This window comes from Ovis aries, chromosome 4 (assembly GCF_016772045.2).
Source record: "Ovis aries strain OAR_USU_Benz2616 breed Rambouillet chromosome 4, ARS-UI_Ramb_v3.0, whole genome shotgun sequence".
NCBI lineage: Eukaryota > Metazoa > Chordata > Mammalia > Artiodactyla > Bovidae > Ovis > Ovis aries.
The window spans coordinates 35,035,532-35,055,534 of record NC_056057.1 but is presented as its reverse complement, the minus strand read 5'-3'; the positions used below and the strand labels follow the sequence as shown (position 1 = coordinate 35,055,534).

Sequence of the window (20,003 nt, the reverse complement as noted above, 5' to 3'; positions counted from 1 at the left end):
ATAATAGGCATGTTCCTGCTTCAGTATTCTCCTGACTGAAAACCAGTAAATGTAGGAATGTAGGTCAACTTGAGGCCACATCTTTCCTGGCTTTGTACAGATCTGCCTCAGCTACAACTTCCAAATTCAAAGGCAGCATTTTCTCCTGCACGGGTACAAAATACTACCTGCTGGCAGTCCTGTCATCAAAGACCGTAACAGAGGAAGAACATTTGGGATGATTAGGTAGGTAATGAAATAGAACAACTGATTTCTCTAATTTCCACTTGCTATGTCACAAGTAAAATAGTAGAGTCATTTGCAAATATCATTATTGTGGATGTCTATATTCCTTCAAGAAATATTTGTTGAATATCATCTGGATGACAGACACTATGCTAGGCCCTGGGTACACAAAGGTAAATACAACACAGGCCCTACATATGAAACAGATATGAAATACTACGAGAGTCTGACACACACTACTGCTTTCAGCATGATGTGATGTTTCATTTGAAGCCTTCTCTGGCTAAGAGCGTTTTCTTAAAAGAATTAAGCTTTCCATAAACTATAAGGTCATCTTTACTCTGCATAGTCAAATTGCCTTCATATTCAAGAGATATCTACATTTTTAATAGGAAAACGGTAAGACTGCATTGATGACCTTCTTTTAATTAACTATTCTCTTTCACTAGGCATATAAAACAATTATTTTGTAATGCCAATTTTAGTTTCTTTATCATTAGTGATAATGATCGCAATGTCTTTTACCTTCCATGGCAGTTTTGCTTCAAAGGGAATTGCACATAAAGATCAAAGAGAGACCAGAACTGACAGGAAACAAACAAGATTCTACTACAGTATCAACCTCTTTAAAAATCATTATTGTTATTAGATTTTCTGGTGCCCTGTGGCAGATCTCCCAGAGAAGCTCTGGGTTAACACTGAGTGTTCCAATCACTGCCACTCTGAGTGTGGAGGTTCACACCTATTAAATAAACAAAACCAAACTCAGGTGACTTGTGTGTCTCAAGAAAACAACCCATCACTTGCCTCACATAAAAGGAATAAGAAGCATATGGAAGGCCAGGTTTTAAAGGCCAATGCCAATAGGAAAAGGAAGAAATGTCAAAGATGCTGAAATAAACACTGCACTTGTTCTTGTCTGGATGTTTTTGTTGAGTTTTGGTTCTTTTCTTCCTACCTTAAAAACCCTTAAGGGTGTGCATTTCATTTAGTCTAAATGAGCAAAGAAACAAATATCAATCGTAATAATAAATGCAAATATTTCTTGATCCAACTACAGCAGGAAGACAAAGCAAGAAATAAACAATTTGACTGAGGAAGGAAGATAGGAAAAATTCTTGGCCTTTTCTGGTGCTGACCACAAGATCTTAAATGCTAAGTTGATATTTACTGAACAAACAGTGTAGAAGGGCCCTCCCAGCAAAGAGACCAACATGTGCAGGATGATGAACTCTTCCTCTGAAGTGAAGAGTTCAAATAACCGAAACATAAAAGTTTGAAGGTAGAGGAGGAATGATGCTGATGGGCATGGTGAACAATAAGACTTGAGAGCTTGCCAGATTCAAGATCATGGAGCATGAAGTCCTTCCTTCAACCTAGAGGCAAGGGGAAGTCAGTATAAATTAATAAGAGATGGGCACTCTGAACAGCAATTTAGATTATACATTAGATGGAGTATCTCCTCCAATGGGACACCCAATGGCTAACATTTACTAGTATTAATATATTTGAGAGCACACTGGTGGTGTGCCTTTTAGACAGTCTGACTGAGCCATAAGCAGCCAGGAAGGACCCCTCCTCCATAAAACCTCACAAATACACCATCATGCACAAAAGTGGGAGAGCAGACCCACATTCTCAACCACACATACAGGGGCATTGCAACTGTGTGTTGTCAGGAAACTGCTGCAGGAGTCCCTGCTCTGCCGTCTCTCACCTGCCTCTGAATATAACAAGCTTACATCACCAAGGGGATGGGCAAATTGAGACACTGTGCTGACCAGTAGTGCCAGGGAGCCACGTGTCAAGAGTACAGCAGCAGGTCCATTGGTTTACGTGCATGTGCAACCAGACAGCCCCACACCAGGATTTTTTAAAAAGTCCCCTGGTAAGACCCCAGCCTACTGTCAACAACATGATCCCCACCTTTGCTTGATTCATAAAAGTTGCATATGTTCAAGCTTATCATGTAAAAAGAAGCTTGATTTAGGGAACTGGCCTAAGCTCCAGTGTACTGTGCAAACCCCAGCACTCATGCTTACCATTCTCCCTGAAATGTGAGACCCATGTCAGGAGCTGCCTAACTCCAGCTAGAGAAGGCAGCCCCCAAGCATCACACTTTCTCCAAAATCGGTGTTATATCAATGCTACAGGTTATACAATAAAAAATTGTGTAAGTTTACATTTGAGGAAGGTTATCTTTTCCTAACTCACAAAAAGATGCTTTGGGGGCTAGCATCAGCTCCCTAGCAATATACTGCTATTGTCCTGTTAGAGATAACAAGAGTCTGACATTACGGGTTTAAAAAAAAAAGAGGACGTAGCTTTGGGAAGGGCTCTTTTGTGCAGGTTTCTGGCTCAGAAGCCTGGGTACAGAGAAGAACCATTCGTAGACCCTGAGGTGTCAGAGGTGTTTATGTGTTACATTTGGTCACTAGGTCATGTCCGACTCTTTGCAACCCCATTGACTGCAGCACACCAGGCTTCCCTGTCCTTCACTATCTCCTGGAGGTTCTCAAACTCACATCCATTGAGTCAATGATGCCATCCAAACCTCATCCTCTGTCACCCACTTCTCCTGCCCTCAATCTTCCCAGTATTTCCTCAGTCTTTTCCATTGAGTCTGCCCTTTGCATCAAGTGGTCAAAGTATTGGAGCTTCAGCTTCAGCATCAGTCCTTCCAGTTCAGGGCTAATTTCTGACTGGTTTGATCTCCTTGCTGTCTAAGGGGCTCTCAATTGTAGTGCTAGAGAGTTATTTAGCAGGCAGTTAGCCTAGGAGACTGTTAAGTGGTTGAAACTGAACACTAGTTGAGCTAACCCAAGAAAGGAGTATTCAGTACTGGAATGAATCAGTAATCGGACATGAATCATGAGAACAGAAACCTAGGAAGCAGAAACATGTAGAAAAGAAGATTTCAATTAAGTAAAATGAGGACTACAAAGGGTTTATTGTTGAAAGACAGGGAATAAAGACTCATAGCCAGGTTGCTTCCCTGCTTCTGCTGCTGCTAAGTCACTTCAGTCATGTCCGACTCTGTGCAACCCCATAGACGCCAGCCCACCAGGCTCCCCTGTCCCTGGGATTCTCCAGGCAAGAACACTGGAGTGGGTTGCCATTTCCTTCTCCAATGCATGAAAGTGAAGTCGCTCAGCCGTGTCCAACCCTCAGCGACCCCATGGACTACAGCCTTCCAGGCTCCTCCGTCCGTGGGATTTTCCAGGCAAGAGTACTGGAGTGGGGTGCCATTGCCTTCTCCACTGAACTGAACATTAGAAAACCCAGAGTCTGAACACTACTAAGTGCAGTCTGTCAGGTCACTTCCTCTCTTTACTCCTCAGTGTCCATTTCTGGGAGGTGGGGCCACTAAGAGCTATGTCACAGCAGGGTGTTGTAAGGACTGGGTGAGAATACTTGGGAGCATTCCTGGCGCACTGCTCCATATGTGTTTAGTAGATGGTAACTGGAATCATTATCCCATCAAAGGTCTGAATGGGGACCATCAGTATAATCACTGTTGCCTTCTCTACCATTCTTGTTCATTCAATTTTTATCTCTTTAGGAATTTGGTGACAGCCTCTGTTAGTCTGCTCCTCCTTTACACGAAGGACAGAGCAAAGATCCAGTTTGGCAATGAGAGAGGAGGACTAGCGGGCAGCATTGGCGCCATCCACTGATATCTCCCAGAGGTACAGACACGGGACTCATGAAGATGTTGACAAGACTCCAAGTTCTTACATTAGCTTTGTTTTCAAAGGGATTTTTACTTTGTTTAGGGGACCATAACTTTCTTAGGAGGGAGATTAAAATAGAAGGTGACCTCGTTTTAGGGGGCCTATTTCCCATTAATGAAAAAGGCACTGGAACTGAAGAATGTGGGCGAATCAACGAAGATCGAGGGATCCAACGCCTGGAAGCCATGTTGTTTGCTATCGATGAAATTAATAAAGACGATTACCTGCTCCCAGGAGTGAAGCTGGGTGTTCACATTTTGGATACCTGCTCAAGGGATACCTACGCATTAGAGCAATCACTGGAATTTGTCAGGGCATCTCTGACTAAAGTGGATGAAGCGGAGTATATGTGTCCTGATGGATCCTATGCCATTCAAGAAAATATCCCACTTGTCATTGCAGGGGTCATTGGCGGCTCTTACAGCAGCGTTTCCATACAGGTAAGACTGACAGTGTTGTTGATAAAACACTGTATCTCTTTGGTTTTATGTCTTTGGGGAACAAAAGGAAAATATCCTAATAGCTTCATCAATGGATGATATTAACCATGTAATTGTTCATTTCTGTAAGTCCCTGGTAATAGAGGTTTGCAGACAGAACAGTACTTGAGCAATGAAAATTGTTTAAGATATAGCAAGTAGCTAGTGCAGCATAATGAGCTACTCCAAAATTCAGTGACTTAAAACAACAATTATTAATTACTATAGTTTATAAGTCTGAAGACTGGCTGGAGCGAGCAGATCAAGGCTAGGTTCAGCTGCAGGTAGCTCTGCTCCAAGTTTGTCCCTTATCCTCCACCTGGAATCAGTCAGCTAACCCGGTCATGTTTGTCTGAGTGATGACAGAGGTGCAAGAGAATGCAAATTTAACTGCACAGGCCCCTTCCAAACTTCTGCATGCTTCACAGCTGTGAACATCCCACCAGCCAAAGCACCTCACAAGGCTCAGCCAGAATCAAGGAGCAGGGAAATAGGTGCCACCCACAACCCACATGCTGCTAAGTTACATCACAAAGAATGTGGTTACATCACAGAGCCATGACTTCAAGTCCTCAATATAAACGAGCACAAGAAGGTACAAAATCACTGAGCTCTATTTTTTTCCACACTAATTTTTTTCCAAGCGTTGCTTTATTCAGAGATAAATTATAAAAATTTTTCTCATGGTATAAACCTGCAAATGTATGCAGAGATGCTAGATAATTACTACCAAAAAAAAAAAAAATAGAGGGAACAATTTAGCACATAAACTAGATAAAAAAACCTGATAATTGGTTCTCATAATTTTGTTAGGGAAAGAAGGAACATATTAGTCAAACTCTGTAAGTGCTCATAGGTCACAAAATTAGAGATGGAAAAGAGCTAAGAAATCATCCAGGTCAAAATTCTCTTTTTCCCATGCCCTAGAAATATTGGTTTCATGAATATTCCCATTGGTAGGTAGCACATGAACTGGAACTTAGACTGATCTTTCGTACTTTGGGGCTCTTTCAACTCTCCTATGTGATTTTTATGTTATATGAGGTTCAATATTTTTCCTGGTAAATGCGGCAGTAATACAAGTCCATAAGATATGAATCATATACTTTGCTTCCTACCAAATGACTGTCATCAAAGCTCCGTACACTAAAAGAAGTCATATTACACCCATGCTGTCTGTACATGTCACCAACCACTTAAACTGGCTCTACTCACATTGGAATAATCTTATTTCCATATCAGAGACTTTAAAATTCTACACAGAGTTCTGTGCTGCTCTACGCAGCTAGTGCAAATTTTTTTCCTTCTGTAAGCACACACTCATGAATAATTAGGATAATTGATTTCTCATAAATATCCTTTGACTTCGTTAGATGGATAGAAAATACTGCACATCTCAAAGCATATCATGTTAATTTTGCCACTATTTCTACACTTGGATAACAAAAGATGGAATTTGCTATTTGAAAAGAGAAAACTAAAGTATATCTTTGTCATACTTCAATAATAATTTCATCAGGTAAGTGCCAAACATTTTATAAATATTTATATTATACTCAATATTACCACTAGTAGAGTTACAAATATGTTTTTCTGACCTTAGTTTCTCCCAATACAGTAATAGCACTCCACAGCAGATGTGTAACTATATATTTACCCAAAGTAATTAACAAACTGTGCTAGGCAAATAAAATTTTAATCTACTTTTACTGTTTTATTATCTATAAACGCCTCAAAAGAGGTCAGATTATCTTTTAAAAATGTAGGCTATTAAAACCCTGCACTTGTTCACAAGGGGAAAAACCACTTAATCATCAAAGGACCTGGCTTATTAGTTCACTTATCTGGTCTATATCACTATAAAATCACAAATACTGATATGGTTTTTGTCTCCACATTATACATAAGGAAACTAAAACTGTCATGTTATATTGAAAAGGACATAAATTTAGGCAGCACCAAATGGAACTTGAACTCCAGCTCCACAATTTACAAAAAGTGAGTGAGTGTTAATCATTCAGTCACATCAGACTCTTTTCTACTGTGGACTGTAACTCACCAGGCACCTCTGTCCATGGGATTGCTATTTCCTCCTCCAGGGGATATTCCCAACCCAGAATCAAACCTAGGTCTCCTGCAATGCAGGCAGATTTTTTATCATCAGAGCCTTCAGGGAAGCCCCAGTTGACAAGCTTATTTATAAAATAAGGAAAATACTATCCACTTGAAAAAGTTATTGGGAGGATAAATTGAGAGAAGCCATGGGAAATGCCTTACCAAAAAAAAACTAACAGATTCAATAAGCAGTAACTATTATAAACCTAAAATCATTGGAAAAATTGGTGGAAGAGCCACCTCTAACACTAACTCCAAGAAGTCCCAAGAAATTGTTGCTGGTCCCTCATGTGCCTCATCAGTCAGGTGATCTATACGAAGCTCCCTGGGTGCATCCTGCAACATCACAGGGGTTAGAGAGACCACTCAAGTCCCGGAACTCAGCCTTGACCTCGAGGAACCTAAATTCTGGCTATGGATACAGTACTATTAGGAAATAATAGTGACTACACTTCTGAATACATTCAAGGGGCTTACATGGTAAGAAATGACCTCTGGGAAGTTTTGAGGGTGACTGAGAGAATGAAAGCTGCACTAGAGAAAAGCTAATTGGGCCACAGTCTGAACGAAACACTGGATCTGAGGAAGTCGATCAGAAAGACATGGTAGGAGTCTGTGAGCAAGAGGACAAAGACCTTGACAGCACTAAGAGGGTGAGCCGGAAATGAAAGGAGAGAGAGGGCTTCACTGCCCCCTTCCTGGTCCCCAGGTGCTCAGGCTCTGATTAGGCCCCCACTGGTCCCCTCAGCCAAAGGAAGTGGGGAGGTGGGGCCATCTGTCTACACTCTGATCTCCAGGCCACCTTCCAAGGAATCCCTCACCATAGAGCCTTGCTTTCAGCTTCATGAATGAAAAGCAGTCTTAGGGCCTCTTACATAGCTAAGAATTCAGTTACCCTTGGTAAGCCTATTATCTGTCTTTAAATAAGAATTTTTTAAAGAAATAGTCAATAGCAATCCAAAGCAATAAATTCCTGATGGGGACTTTGAGACACTCTTGCACCTATATTAATGAGAGACGTGTTTTAGAAGAGAGGCATTTTCTGGGTGCCCCTCACCCTCACTTTTGCTCAGGATGGATTCTGATCCTCTGCCCTGGTGTCTGGTAACGGTGGTGACAGCGTGCAGCTGGTAGCCACAAAGATGCATGCCCTGTGGTCACCTCTGCCATCTATTTTCACCTGCTTTTAACTTCTTGAATAATTACTGGAAAATGTCTGAGCTTGAACTGAGCTAGGGGGAGAAAAGAGGGTTAAACTGTAGGAAAAGAAAAAAAAAAATATATATATATATATACACACACACACTAAGATAAGTCCACCACAAAATTACAAAGATTCCACTCATTTAATTGTTGCATCAGTACCAAACCACAGCACAGAGTTTTTAGTCACAAAATCATTCCTGAGAGCCAGACTTATCATGATAAAATTTGTGCATCTTCTCTTTTGTGGTTGGGTCAGGTTAGACATTATCATCTCCCCATTTGGCCGGAATAGCTTTACTCTTGGGATGACTTCAGAAGGTACTTTTCTCTCCAGTTTCCTCTCCTCTCATTATCTTCCTACTAAAAGAAGAATTCCTCTAGAAATCAGCAGAGGAGACACCCTCCACTGTATTAGTTCATACAACAGGCAGCCTGCAGACAGCAAAAACCACGTGAAAGGAGAAATTCTTAATGATTTGCTGAGTTAATCTGTATCGCCATTGACAAAAAAACAGAATATTTTCTTGACACTCTTAATAAGTAGACAAACCACTCTTTGGTGGTCCATTGTCTAAAGCAACAGAATTGATTTTTTAATTTGGTAATCAATGAAAGCTAGAATCAAGATCTTTCTTTATTAGCAAATATTCATGGGGTCTATTCACCACCCCATCTGGTGAATAAGCTTCTTTTCAAAGTATTTTAGAGATTGTATTCCACTCTCCTCTATAAGCCTGCAACCCACCCTCCTGGGGAAAAACACTATTTATTCAAGTAGAAAAGCAGGTTGGTTGCCTTTAGCAAGGCAATTGTCTACATGGTACTATTCCAAAGCAGTGTTTACACTTGTGCTTTTTCAAACAGAGCTCCTAAGTTGTTCAGTCAAAAAAAAAAAAGTCTCACGAATTGTTCCAAAATATTCCTCACTCCTTTCAGGAAATGTCTATTTCCTTCGTCTTTCTTGCCTTAGCCAGAGCAAGGTCAGCTGCAACAGAACAGGCATAAGTTGACCAGTTATTATTGCATCCCTGAATGTTAAAGTAGCCTCAGCAACAAATGGATATTTGGGTTAAATAGCTCATACGAAGGGCAGAATCGAGCCTTGAAAGGATCCTAACAACCTCTTTTCTATGCCTGACACAGTAAAATCTTTTTTCAGAATTTTTAGCACTAGTCACATCCCAAGAACTCCCTGACCCTGGGAGGTAGTCATTATACCGTTTACCATGACATGGATTTGGACATGTCATGCATTGCTCACATCAAGTCCCTGAGAAGAGTAGCTCAAACTAAAGCCCTTGCAATAAGTTTCCCAGACTTTATCTAGATAGGGTATGAAGAATAGCCTATAAAGACACTAAGCAGGCTATTCTTCCTCCTCCACCCAATTCCACAGAGAGAAAGTGGGCCAGCACTCCAGTCAATCTATATTAGGTATTGTCTTCCCTCAATGATTCCTTCCTCCTTTAATTCAAATGCTGTGGGGAAGAATCACACATGAGTTCCTGTTATCACAGGAAAATCAGAAAAACAGCTGAAGGGCTAGGTGTTACAAAAGGCCGCATAGGGTTAGCTGTGACCAAGTATCAGATAGACTCCAGAATGGAAAAATAATGGGTTTTTTTCTGTGAATAAATAAATAAATTTAAATTAGAGCAGAGTTTCTCAACACTGTCCCTATTGGGCTGGATACTCCTGCTGTGCAGAGCTGCCCTGTGCAGTATAGGTTGGTTAGCAGCATCACTGGCCCCTCCTCACTAGACTCCATGCCAACAGGACCTTAAGTTGTGGTGCACCCAGATGTTTCCACACACTGTCAAAGGACAAAGTTCTCCCCCTTCCCCACGGACCAGTGCTGACGTAGGGCAGGGTGTATCTACAGCCAGCATAAGGAAGAGTTATTAGAAACAAAATGATGGTCCTGAACGAGGAGGCTGTAAGTCCTTAGTCACCAGAGTTATTCAAACACAAACTGACCTATATATAATCGAGGAGACAAAGCAACATATTAGTAATTGAATTGTGTTGCATTGAAGGGCATTTCTTAATTTTATAATTATACAGTGCTAAAGCAAAATACTCTGTTAAGATGAGTGATTATAATGAAAGTATCTAAAACATGAAACAAAATAAATTATAGACTCAACCCACCATTGGGATTAATTTGAAGAAGTCTAATCAATTGTTCCTTCACTTGATTATGGTAGTATTTGTGTGAGTTTGGTAAATCAAGCTTCTCAATTATGTGCTAGTTACAACTAGGACACATATAATTTCACTTTCATTAGAAAATAAGCATTTATTCAGTTCAGTTCAGTTCAGTTGCTCAGTTGTGTCCGACTCTTTGCGACCCCATGAATCGCAGCACGCCAGGCCTCCCTATCCATCACCGTCTCCCGGAGTTCACTCAGACTCACATCCGTCGAGTCAGTGATGCCATCCAGCCATCTCATGCTCTGTCGTCCCCTTCTCCTCCTGCCCCCAATCCCTCCCAGCATCAGGGTCTTTTCCAATGAGTCAACTCTTCGCATGAGGTGGCCAAAGTACTGGAGTTTCAGCTTTAGCATCATTCCTTCCAAAGAAATCCCAGGGCTGATCTCCTTCAGAATGGACTGCTTGGATCTCCTTGCAGTCCAAGGGACTCTCAAGAGTCTTCTCCAACACCGCAGTTCAAAAGCATCAATTGTTCTGCACTCAGCTTTCTTCACAGTCCAGCTCTCACATCCATACCTTACCACTGGAAAAACCATAGCCTTGACTAGACAGACCTTTGTTGGCAAAGTAATGTCTCTGCTTTTCAATATGCTATCTCGGTTGGTCATAACTTTCCTTCCAAGGAGTAAGCGTCTTTTAATTTCATGGCCGCAGTCACCATCAGCAGTGATTTTGGAGCCCCGAAAAATAAAGTCTGACACTGTTAGGCATATATATTTTAGGTTCAGCAAGAACACTACTGTGTAGACTAGGTAAGGGGAAGCAGAGAGCATGCAAAATAAAATGCATAAATCTTATTACAAAACAGAAACAGGCTCATAGAAATAGAAAACATGTTTAGAGTTACCAAAGGGGAAACAAGAGTGAGGATATATTAGGAGTTTGGGATTAACAGAGACACACTACTATACATAAAATAGATGAACAATGAGGAGCTACTATATGGCATAGGGAACTATATTAATATCTTGTAACAACCCACATGGGAAAAGACTCTGAAAAAGTATCATTTTGCTGTATACCTGAAATGCTGTAAATCAACTGTACTTCAATAAAAACATTTATAAATAGTAGACACTTTATGAGCCCTTGACGCATCTATAAGCAAATATCAAATCCATATATAAAACACGTACAAGAACTGAGAATCAGTTGACCGTGTAAGTGCTGGGAGACCAGAGAGAATGACGGAATGAGCAGAAGGGAATGGAGGTAGAGAGGGAAAAGACTCTTAGATCTGTGTGAACAGAAGGCAGATCCGTGTGAACAGAAAGCTTGCCTTTAAATTGTCCCTGGAAAGCTGCTTTCTCATAGTCTAATGATGTATACTATCTGCTCCTTCTTGCCTGAAAAGGAGAACATAGTGTTTCTTCTATCTGGAATGCACTGTCCCTTAGCCGTTTGGCCAAGCCAAATCCTTCTCTCTTTCAGTTCTCAGCTCAGACACTGTCCTTTTAAAAAAAAAAAAAATCCCTTTTATTTGTTTTTAACTTTTTGGCCATGCCACACAGCATATGGAATCTTAGTTCCCTGACCAGGAATAAAACCCATGCCTCCTACAGTGAAAATGCAGAGTCTTAACCACTGTACTGCCAGGGAAGCCTCATACGCTATATCTTTTGAGAAATGTTTCCCAAGCTCCCACTACTTAAGCACACACCTGCATTACTAGCTTATTAACTATAACTATTCCTTTGCATATCTATTTTCCTACCTAACAATAAGCTACTTGACTTTGGGAACCACATCTTTTATCTTTGTATTGAGGGTACCTAAAACAATACCTCCACCAAGTTGAGAGTAAATGCTTTTTGAATGAATTGAAAGAATTAACAGACTGATAACCTGCTGCCTGTCCAGAAAGCTGGAAATCCCTGAATGAATCTTGCGTTGCAGATCACAACCATGACCTACTTATTCTAGGTCAGTCTGGATCATCATAAATGAAAAATAAGCATTTTTCTACAATGGAAAAATGCATATGATACAAAAGACAGATGATGTAGAAAAGTGAGCTTGTGGGACAAACTTCTCCCATACCCTCCCCACCTTCACTGCGTGCCACAAAAGATGTCTTGATTTGAGAGTAGCTCTAAGGGTTCCTTACTTTGCTGACTAAGGTCCATCTAGTCAAGGCTATGGTTTTTCCTGTGGTCATGTATGGATGTGAGAGTTGGACTGTGAAGAAGGCAGAGCGCCAAAGAATTGATGCTTTTGAAGTGTGGTGTTGGAGAAGACTCTTGAGAGTCCCTTGGACTGCTAGGAGATCCAACCAGTTCATTCTGAAGATCAACCCTGGGATTTCTTTGGAAGGAATGATGCTAAAGCTGAAACTCCAGTACTTTGGCCACCTCATGTGAAGAGTTGACTCATTGGAAAAGACTCTGACGCTGGGAGGGATTGGGGGCAGGAGGAGAAGGGGATGACCGAGGATGAGATGGCTGGATGGCATCACTGACTCAATGGACGTGAGTCTGGGTGAACTTCAGGAGATGGTGATGGACAGGGAGGCCTGGCGTGCTGCAATTCATGGGGTCGCAAAGAGTCGGACACAACTGAGTGACTGAACTGAACTGAACTGAACTAAGGGTTCCATTCCATTTGTCCTTAGACTGACTATTCCCAGAGACTACTATCCAACACTCAACATAGGTGGGCACCCAGGGCCATTCCAGATTAGGTCAGTGCCCCATACTTACTCTAATCAAGCTGTCTTCAGTGTTTCCACATAAAGAATACAGTGTTGACTATGCCAGATTCTGTGCTAGGAGCCAAGACGAAAGAGAAGGAAACATCATCCTATCCTTAAGACAAGTAGAGGGACAGCATTAGAAATCCATTCACCAATCCAACTTTAGTGTCTCTATCACTAGAAAAGTAAAAGTGATAGTTGCATTTAATGAGCTTAAAATTGCAAACACAACAATCACAGCACAGATACGGCTATACATTTTTAGCATGCCTTCCTAAAAATTTCAGCTCAGTGATTAAAACTCTGGGTGCAGATTAACTAGAATTTATTTAATCCTTGCCTCTTTCCTCATTTCTAAGACTAAGATATTAATAGTACTTCTTTTACTGGGTTATTGCATGAATTAAATGAGAAAATACATGAAAACCAGGTTTAAAAACATAGAGTCTTACACATAATGAGAATTAAACATTTTAGATTTTAGTATATATTTTATGTTGGCTTAAAAAAAAAAAAAACTTTCAACATCTCCAGTGCAAGAGGAATCGTTCCAAAAGGAATTGGGGTTCATGAGGGTCAAGTACCAAGTTTAAGTTTCTACCACTTTACAAGTAGTGGAATCAACATTAAAATCTAGATAGCTGGCCTCCCACACTGCTATCCTGATCGCCCCCTCTCACAGCCTAAGTGTCAGAAAAACTCAACTCAAGAATTATCTCAGATAGAATCTTTTTATTTATTTCCTTCCCAGGCTTTTCATGCTAAAGCAATCTCACAAATCCCACCCCACGCTCCCCGCCGCCCCCCCCCCCCATCAAAACAGGGCTGTGTTATTTAAGGACTTTATCACAGGGAGGGAGGCAACAGCAAGAGCAATTCAAAAATGCTTTTGTTAACATTGTGTCACTGTAGAAATTTCTCGCCAGAGGTAATTATCTAAGATGCACTATTTCTTTTCCTTTGCTTTGGAGTTAATTTATTCCTTAATTAATTCTCCTTCTGTCATGTGTCTATTTGGAAACTACTCATGAAAAACAAGAGATTACCATCAGGACCACTGGCCACAGGGCAGTAGAATGGCCCGTGACTGAGAACCAGCTTCCGTGGTGTTCACACGTCTAGGATGGAGGTCATGAAGTGAAAATCAAGGGGTACGGGCATTCCTGAAAGATCAGTGAGTGTTTCATAGTATAGTACAATTATAGATTAATAGGTCAGCTCCTCACTGTAGGACTGCTGCAACTTTCAGTTAAAATGAAGTTGTGATTTTGTTTTACCAACACAAAGTTCTCTTTCCAAATCACTATTAAATATGTGCCTTTTTAATAGCTCAATATATACAAGGCCCAGGATTTCAATATGGAAAGAGCCAATACATAACAGTTTATAATACTGAAAGTCTATTGATTTAATGCAGAATAGAAGCACTTTTATTTACAGTTCTCTGAAAAACGCAGTTGAAAACTTAAGAGTATTTTCGTAATAGTGGACTCTGAAAATTCAAGAATAATGTTCCAAAAACACCTGCAGTTAAACTCTAAGCAAACACTGCTACTCCAGGCCGCATAGCAGTGGGACTTGGAACACTAAAATTGTGGTGTCGCTATTTTTGACATCACCACCTGGTATATTATGGAAATCCCTCTGTTACTAGTGACAAAGTCTTGATTCCTGCCAGCTCCTTGATTTTACATTCCCATAGAGGGAACTGTAAAACACAAGAAAATACAATAGGGACAACATCTTCAAAAATTATATTCCAAATATAGACCAGGTTTACTTGCCAAGTGGTCAGAATGGCAAAGCATATTGAGACATTTGCCGCCACTTATTAGGTCAAATTGGCAGGGCGTGCATCCCAGGGACTAGCAGGTCCCCACCAGGCACTGTGTCTCCACTTTGGGTAGCTGCCATTAGGTTCACAATGAGGCCTCAGAGAATACAAACCAGGCAATTAAGCTCTCCCAGTGTGGAAAACAGATGTGATGGAACACACAACCTATAATTTGTTCAGGATTTTTCTCTAAAAAGTAACTTTCCATCAAAGTAAAAAGGGCATATGTGCATTAAGCATATATTACCTATATTGACACAGTAGTTTTAAGGAATATCATTTATACAAGATTTAAGAAATGTGACAATAAATGTAGGCTGGTGCCATCCAGTAGACTTCAACTGCTATCAGAGTTCACTTAACTGAAGCTCTGTTTTTATTTCTACCTGGATGAAACGGCTTATGCCCTTTTTCTGAGATGCTTCCAGGAATTTAAAAGTTCTTTAGCCTTTTTATAGTCTCCAGTGACGAACATTATTTATGACCTGCTTCTTTTCAAGAAGATTTCAATGTGACCCGTAATGACACAAACAGGAAAACAAATTAAGACATGAGTACTTAAGTAATTACTACCAACCGAATAAATGGTTTTAATGAACTCAGGTTTTATTTTTTCACCTCCAATCTTGACCTTTCTACTATTAACTTATTAACTGCTATTAGGATTACAAGGTCCCTGGCCTTCAAAACCTCACAGCCTGAGTCAGAATGAGTATGTTGTCCATCTGATTACCCGTCCCTGACTTTTTCTTTTCAAGTTGGATGTCATCCGCTGTGGCCTGCTTAGAACATAACTTTTGTCATGTCATTCCTTTATTTAAACTTCGTAATGTCTTTTTATCTCTTAAAGAAGAAACATCAAAATCTTTATCATAGCATGTGAAATACTTAGCAGTCCAGCCACAATCTTTTTATTCTTCCTCATCCTACTAATCCCTCGAGGGCACTGGGTACCCTGATAACACTGAATAATTTGCTACTCATAAAGCAGATGTGAATTTGCCCATCTCTGCCTTTGTGCTCATCTTTCTGCCTGAAAACTTCCTTTCCCTTCCTCTGCTTGGTAAACGTTCACTTGGTCTTCAAGCTCAAGTCTAAGTGTTACCTCTACATGGGAACCCACCATGACTCACTTGAACCTGCTCCTCCACCTGTTTTTGTATATGTACATGTATCTCAAAATTTTATCCTTAGTATGCGTCTTTGTCTCCCACAAGACTACACCTTCCTAGAAGACAGTGGGGGTACATTACTCATCTTAGGACAGTATAAATTTGAGAATAGTGTCTTGTAACATCAAAGTCGACTGAAGTTTGCTGAATGAATGACCGCTGGATCAGCCATTCCCACCACCTCTTTCATGTTTTGAACATTTACTAAGTGCCAGCTGGTGAGTTAAGTGCTTCACAAGTATTATCACTTCATCCTTAAATAACTTCACAAGCCAGAGACTACTTATTCCCTTTTTACAAAAGAGGAGACTGAAGCTTAAGGAATTAAAATAACTTAAATAAACCAATAACTTAAAAAACTAAATTCGAGCAGCTAGTGAGAGAATGGGCTGCTATTCCACTGCTGGCCTATTTGATGCCAATCCTATGCACTGAATGGTTACCCTACTTGCTTATATACCTGACAGTTCTGTCGAAGTGATGAACATTTAACAGGAAACCCATGAATAGCATAGTTTTATTTACTACAAATAATATGGTATATAACCCTCTGTCCTAAACTATTGCAAAGGATCTCAGAAATAAATAAAAATCATTTTTAAAAAATTAAGCTACAGTCCTTAGCTCTTCCTACACATCCTCAACAGTTTCAGACTTCAGTTAACAGTAAAAAAGGATAGGAGTGTCTTTTTTAATCAATAGGACTAAATTTATCATATTATGTTATACAAGTGACTTCAGGGGCCACAGAAAAATATGGATTTGTCCAACTTGTGGCTTTGTTAAATCCTCAAGAGGCACTGTAAAAAATCAATATCCAAGGCACGGAAGGATGTGTTTTTAACAGGTCTTTTGCTGTCAAGTCATCCTTGAAGTCTTTTTGCAGGTGTCACTGGCAAACACTAACACACACTGGACCAGAAATGCCGTAGACTTTCTGACCTTATTGTTACGGACTGCAACTCAGGCTCACTCAATCCCATGATTTCTCTTAAAAATTATTTCACGAGGGGAAAAGGAGTAAAGAGCAGATACAGGCTGATACAGTAGGCAAAAGGTCTGCTTATTCCCCTTCTAAGTATCTGCTAAGTCTAGTTGGAAACAACGTCATTCCTGAGACAGTGCCTTGTTAGAAAGGGAGCAAGACAGACCTTTGTCAAATATGGGTTTTCACGATGAGAAACCTGACATGTCTGATGATGCCAGTCTCCCGGGAAAATGTGATTCAAGGGACCCTACATGGTCTACATAGCACTTCAGCCTCAGTGATAAGGGATGAGAATGCCAAAATGGCTAACCTTGCTATTCATAAATTACTTAGTCACAAAGGAAGGAAATGAAAATGTCTGACAATATGGGTTACAAACATTTCAGGAGAGAGAGAGAGATAGCAATCAGGGTTACTATACGCCATTTATGAAGGTTTCTACCATGATTAGAGAGTCCTTTTCTGGAACATCCCTACAAAATCATAAGGACTTTATCATACCATTAACGGGAATGGCAGTACAAATCTTGGACTAGAGTGTTTTTTGTGCTCACGGCACGTAGGAATCAGTGACTTTTGCAGATTAAACTGAGAAAATTGGCATTTGCTATGCTCTGTCATATGACTTCCTAAATCCAGATTAATCTCTGACCCTCAAACATGGGCTCCAGTCAACTCATTTCATGCAAAACATTCCCAGATGTGCTGCAGGTAGTGTGGTCCAAAACAAACAAACAAACAACAACAAAAAACAATGACTAATCCTTTCTGCAATAACAATATGATTGGCATCCTTTATGAGCAGATAACTCATGTGATGGGAACAGCTTGAATCCCTCAGGCAGTTTCTCAACTACACACCACCTCCAGTTTCATTTTAAAATCCAAGCCAATCTGAGGTTTCTGTATAGCTAATAGTACAGCTTGATCATTCTCAATAGGAGGGTCACAGTGGTCTCATCCCATAACAACTTTGAGAACTGGCTTTATGTAATAACACGGGTTATAAGGTAGCAGATGGCTTAAAGTACAGTAGTCTTGTGGGCTTGTATATAATCATTTAATTAAAAGAATGAAACAAAGCATTCAGCACTGAATGTGTGATAAAACAATTAAAGGTGTAGCTTATTCTTAGAAAACAGCCCCAAAGTGATATGGAAACAACACCAAATGCAAAGGCAAACCCTTGGAGGTTATTATCAAGTCTCCTCATTCCCAGGTTAGCACCAGTGGCTTATTTTTCAAAAGCATACAGTTCAGCTTTGTAGATAGCAATTTTCTTGGGAAGTAATAATTTGGTGCCTCTTTACCATCTGGAATTCTTATAGCTAAGCACAGGTCCCCGTAAAAACCAGCTATTGTGGTCCCCATCAGCACAGCCTCAGAAGATAATAACCACAAAATTTCTGAGAAGAATCCTCATCATGGACAATCACTTTAGTAGGACACTTACTTCTACTAGACTCTAGACCTACATCTGCCTTTTTGTCTTCTGTTGAATAAAATGTCTGGCATTGTATCAGCACAGAAGGCATGAAGCTCATATTTAAGATGGGCATGTCATATCTCTTATATACGGACTTTAAAAAGAAAAGATACAAGTGGACTTACTTATAAAATAGAAAGAGACAGACTTAAGAAAATGAAATTGTGGTTGCCGGGAGGAAGGGATAGCTAGAAAGTCTGGGATGGACATGTACACACTGCTATATTTAAAATGGATAACCAACAAGGACCTGTGTATAGCATATGGAACTCTGCCCAATGTTATGTGCCAAGCTGGATGGAAGCGGGATTTGGGGAAGAATGGATACATGTATTATGTGTGGCTGAGTCCCTTCACTGTTTACCCGAAACTATGACAACACTGGTAATCAGCCATATCCCAATATAAAATAAAAGTTAAAAGTTTGGGGAAAAAGAATATGTATCTCAGCGAAACTATAAAATAAAATGGGTATGTCATGGATGCCCTGAATGGGAAGAGTGACTACAGGATGTGGAGGCTCACAGTGACTGACATTTCTAATTCATATTCCCTTTTTTCACAACCTCAAAGAATAGACTACCCCAGCTCTTTCCCAAAGCTTACACTCTTTTATCCCTATGATCAGAGCATCATTGAAATGAAGCATGACACCTAGAATTCTAAAGACTTCCCATAACTTGCTAAAAAAATGCCAGGAGAAATAAAACTCCCAGATAAATTGGTCTTTAACTTAAAATTCTCAACAGCCAATGAGGATAGTTTGGCTACCTTCAGGAGCCTGACTCCACAGTCAGCTATTGATTATTGGAAAAACATTCCCAAGAAAGAATAAACAGAGCAACTGATGTGAGTAATGAGGGTTTGGCTGCTTACGTATCTGTACACAATGCATTAGTCTGCAGAAAAATCTTCCCTTATGAGCAGACCTTAGTATGGGTTCATTTGATGAAGACTTCCCTTAGGTATATGTTTATCTGATTCCTCCTTTAGGTTTATATGGTTTGAAAACTAAGGCTCCATGATAAGGCCCTTAGTTTGTTTTCCTTAAGATAAAAAGGCACCTTTGTAGCCCAAGGAAATTGGTGCAATAACCAGATCCAGTTGGCATTATACTGACTTCCTTTTGTATACTCCTAATTAGTTACACAGAGGTAATTTGGAGAAATTTTGGTTTTAACAGTATGAAAACCTTTGCTTCAGCTACCTTAAGGTCTAAGCCAATTGTCTATGTATCATCTCACTTTGGTGAAAACTTGACAATGATTAGCGAAGGATCTACAATGCACAGAATATTGTTTATAGATAGTGTTTGACAGGAGCTTTACATTGCTTACTGGGGTAGTTAGTCTGCGGGGGGTTCCCACAGAAACATATCGTTGCAATTAGAAAAGGTCACATGGAAGTGCAGCAAACTATCCACTCATTCATCAGCTCATTTATTTAACAAATGTCGCACCGGCTTCCCAGGGAGCACTAGTGGTAAAGAACCTGCCTGCCAATACAGGAGAGACATAAGAGATGTGGGTTTGACCCCGGGGTCACAAAGATCCTCTGGATGAGGGCATGGCAACCCACTCCAGTATTCTTGCCTGGAATATCCCCTGGACAGAGGAGCCTGGCGGGCTACAGTTCATAGGGTCACAAAGAGTCACACATGACTGAAGCGACTTAGCACACACACACGCACGCATGGCACACCTCTTTTACTCCACAAGGCATCGAAGGAACAGAAATTAATAATGCACATTCCCTGGCCTTCAGAGTTTTCACTCCAGAAGAGGAATTAGTGAATGATCTAGAAGTCACCATACATTTTGACTAGTGCCATGAGGGAAATACATACAGGAGTGACAGT

The 20,003-nt window shown here is 40.4% G+C and overlaps 1 protein-coding gene across 1 annotated transcript in view; it reads left to right on the top strand.

The window, feature by feature from the left end:
• Nucleotides 1–20,003, top strand: part of GRM3 (glutamate metabotropic receptor 3) — a 242,523-nt gene that overhangs the window by 132,272 nt on the left and 90,248 nt on the right. The window contains exon 2 of the mRNA XM_004007802.5: nucleotides 3,788–4,399. Within this exon, the coding sequence (XP_004007851.2) occupies nucleotides 3,932–4,399 (468 nt within the window). The 5' untranslated portion in view covers nucleotides 3,788–3,931. The remainder of the gene's footprint in view (nucleotides 1–3,787; nucleotides 4,400–20,003) is intronic.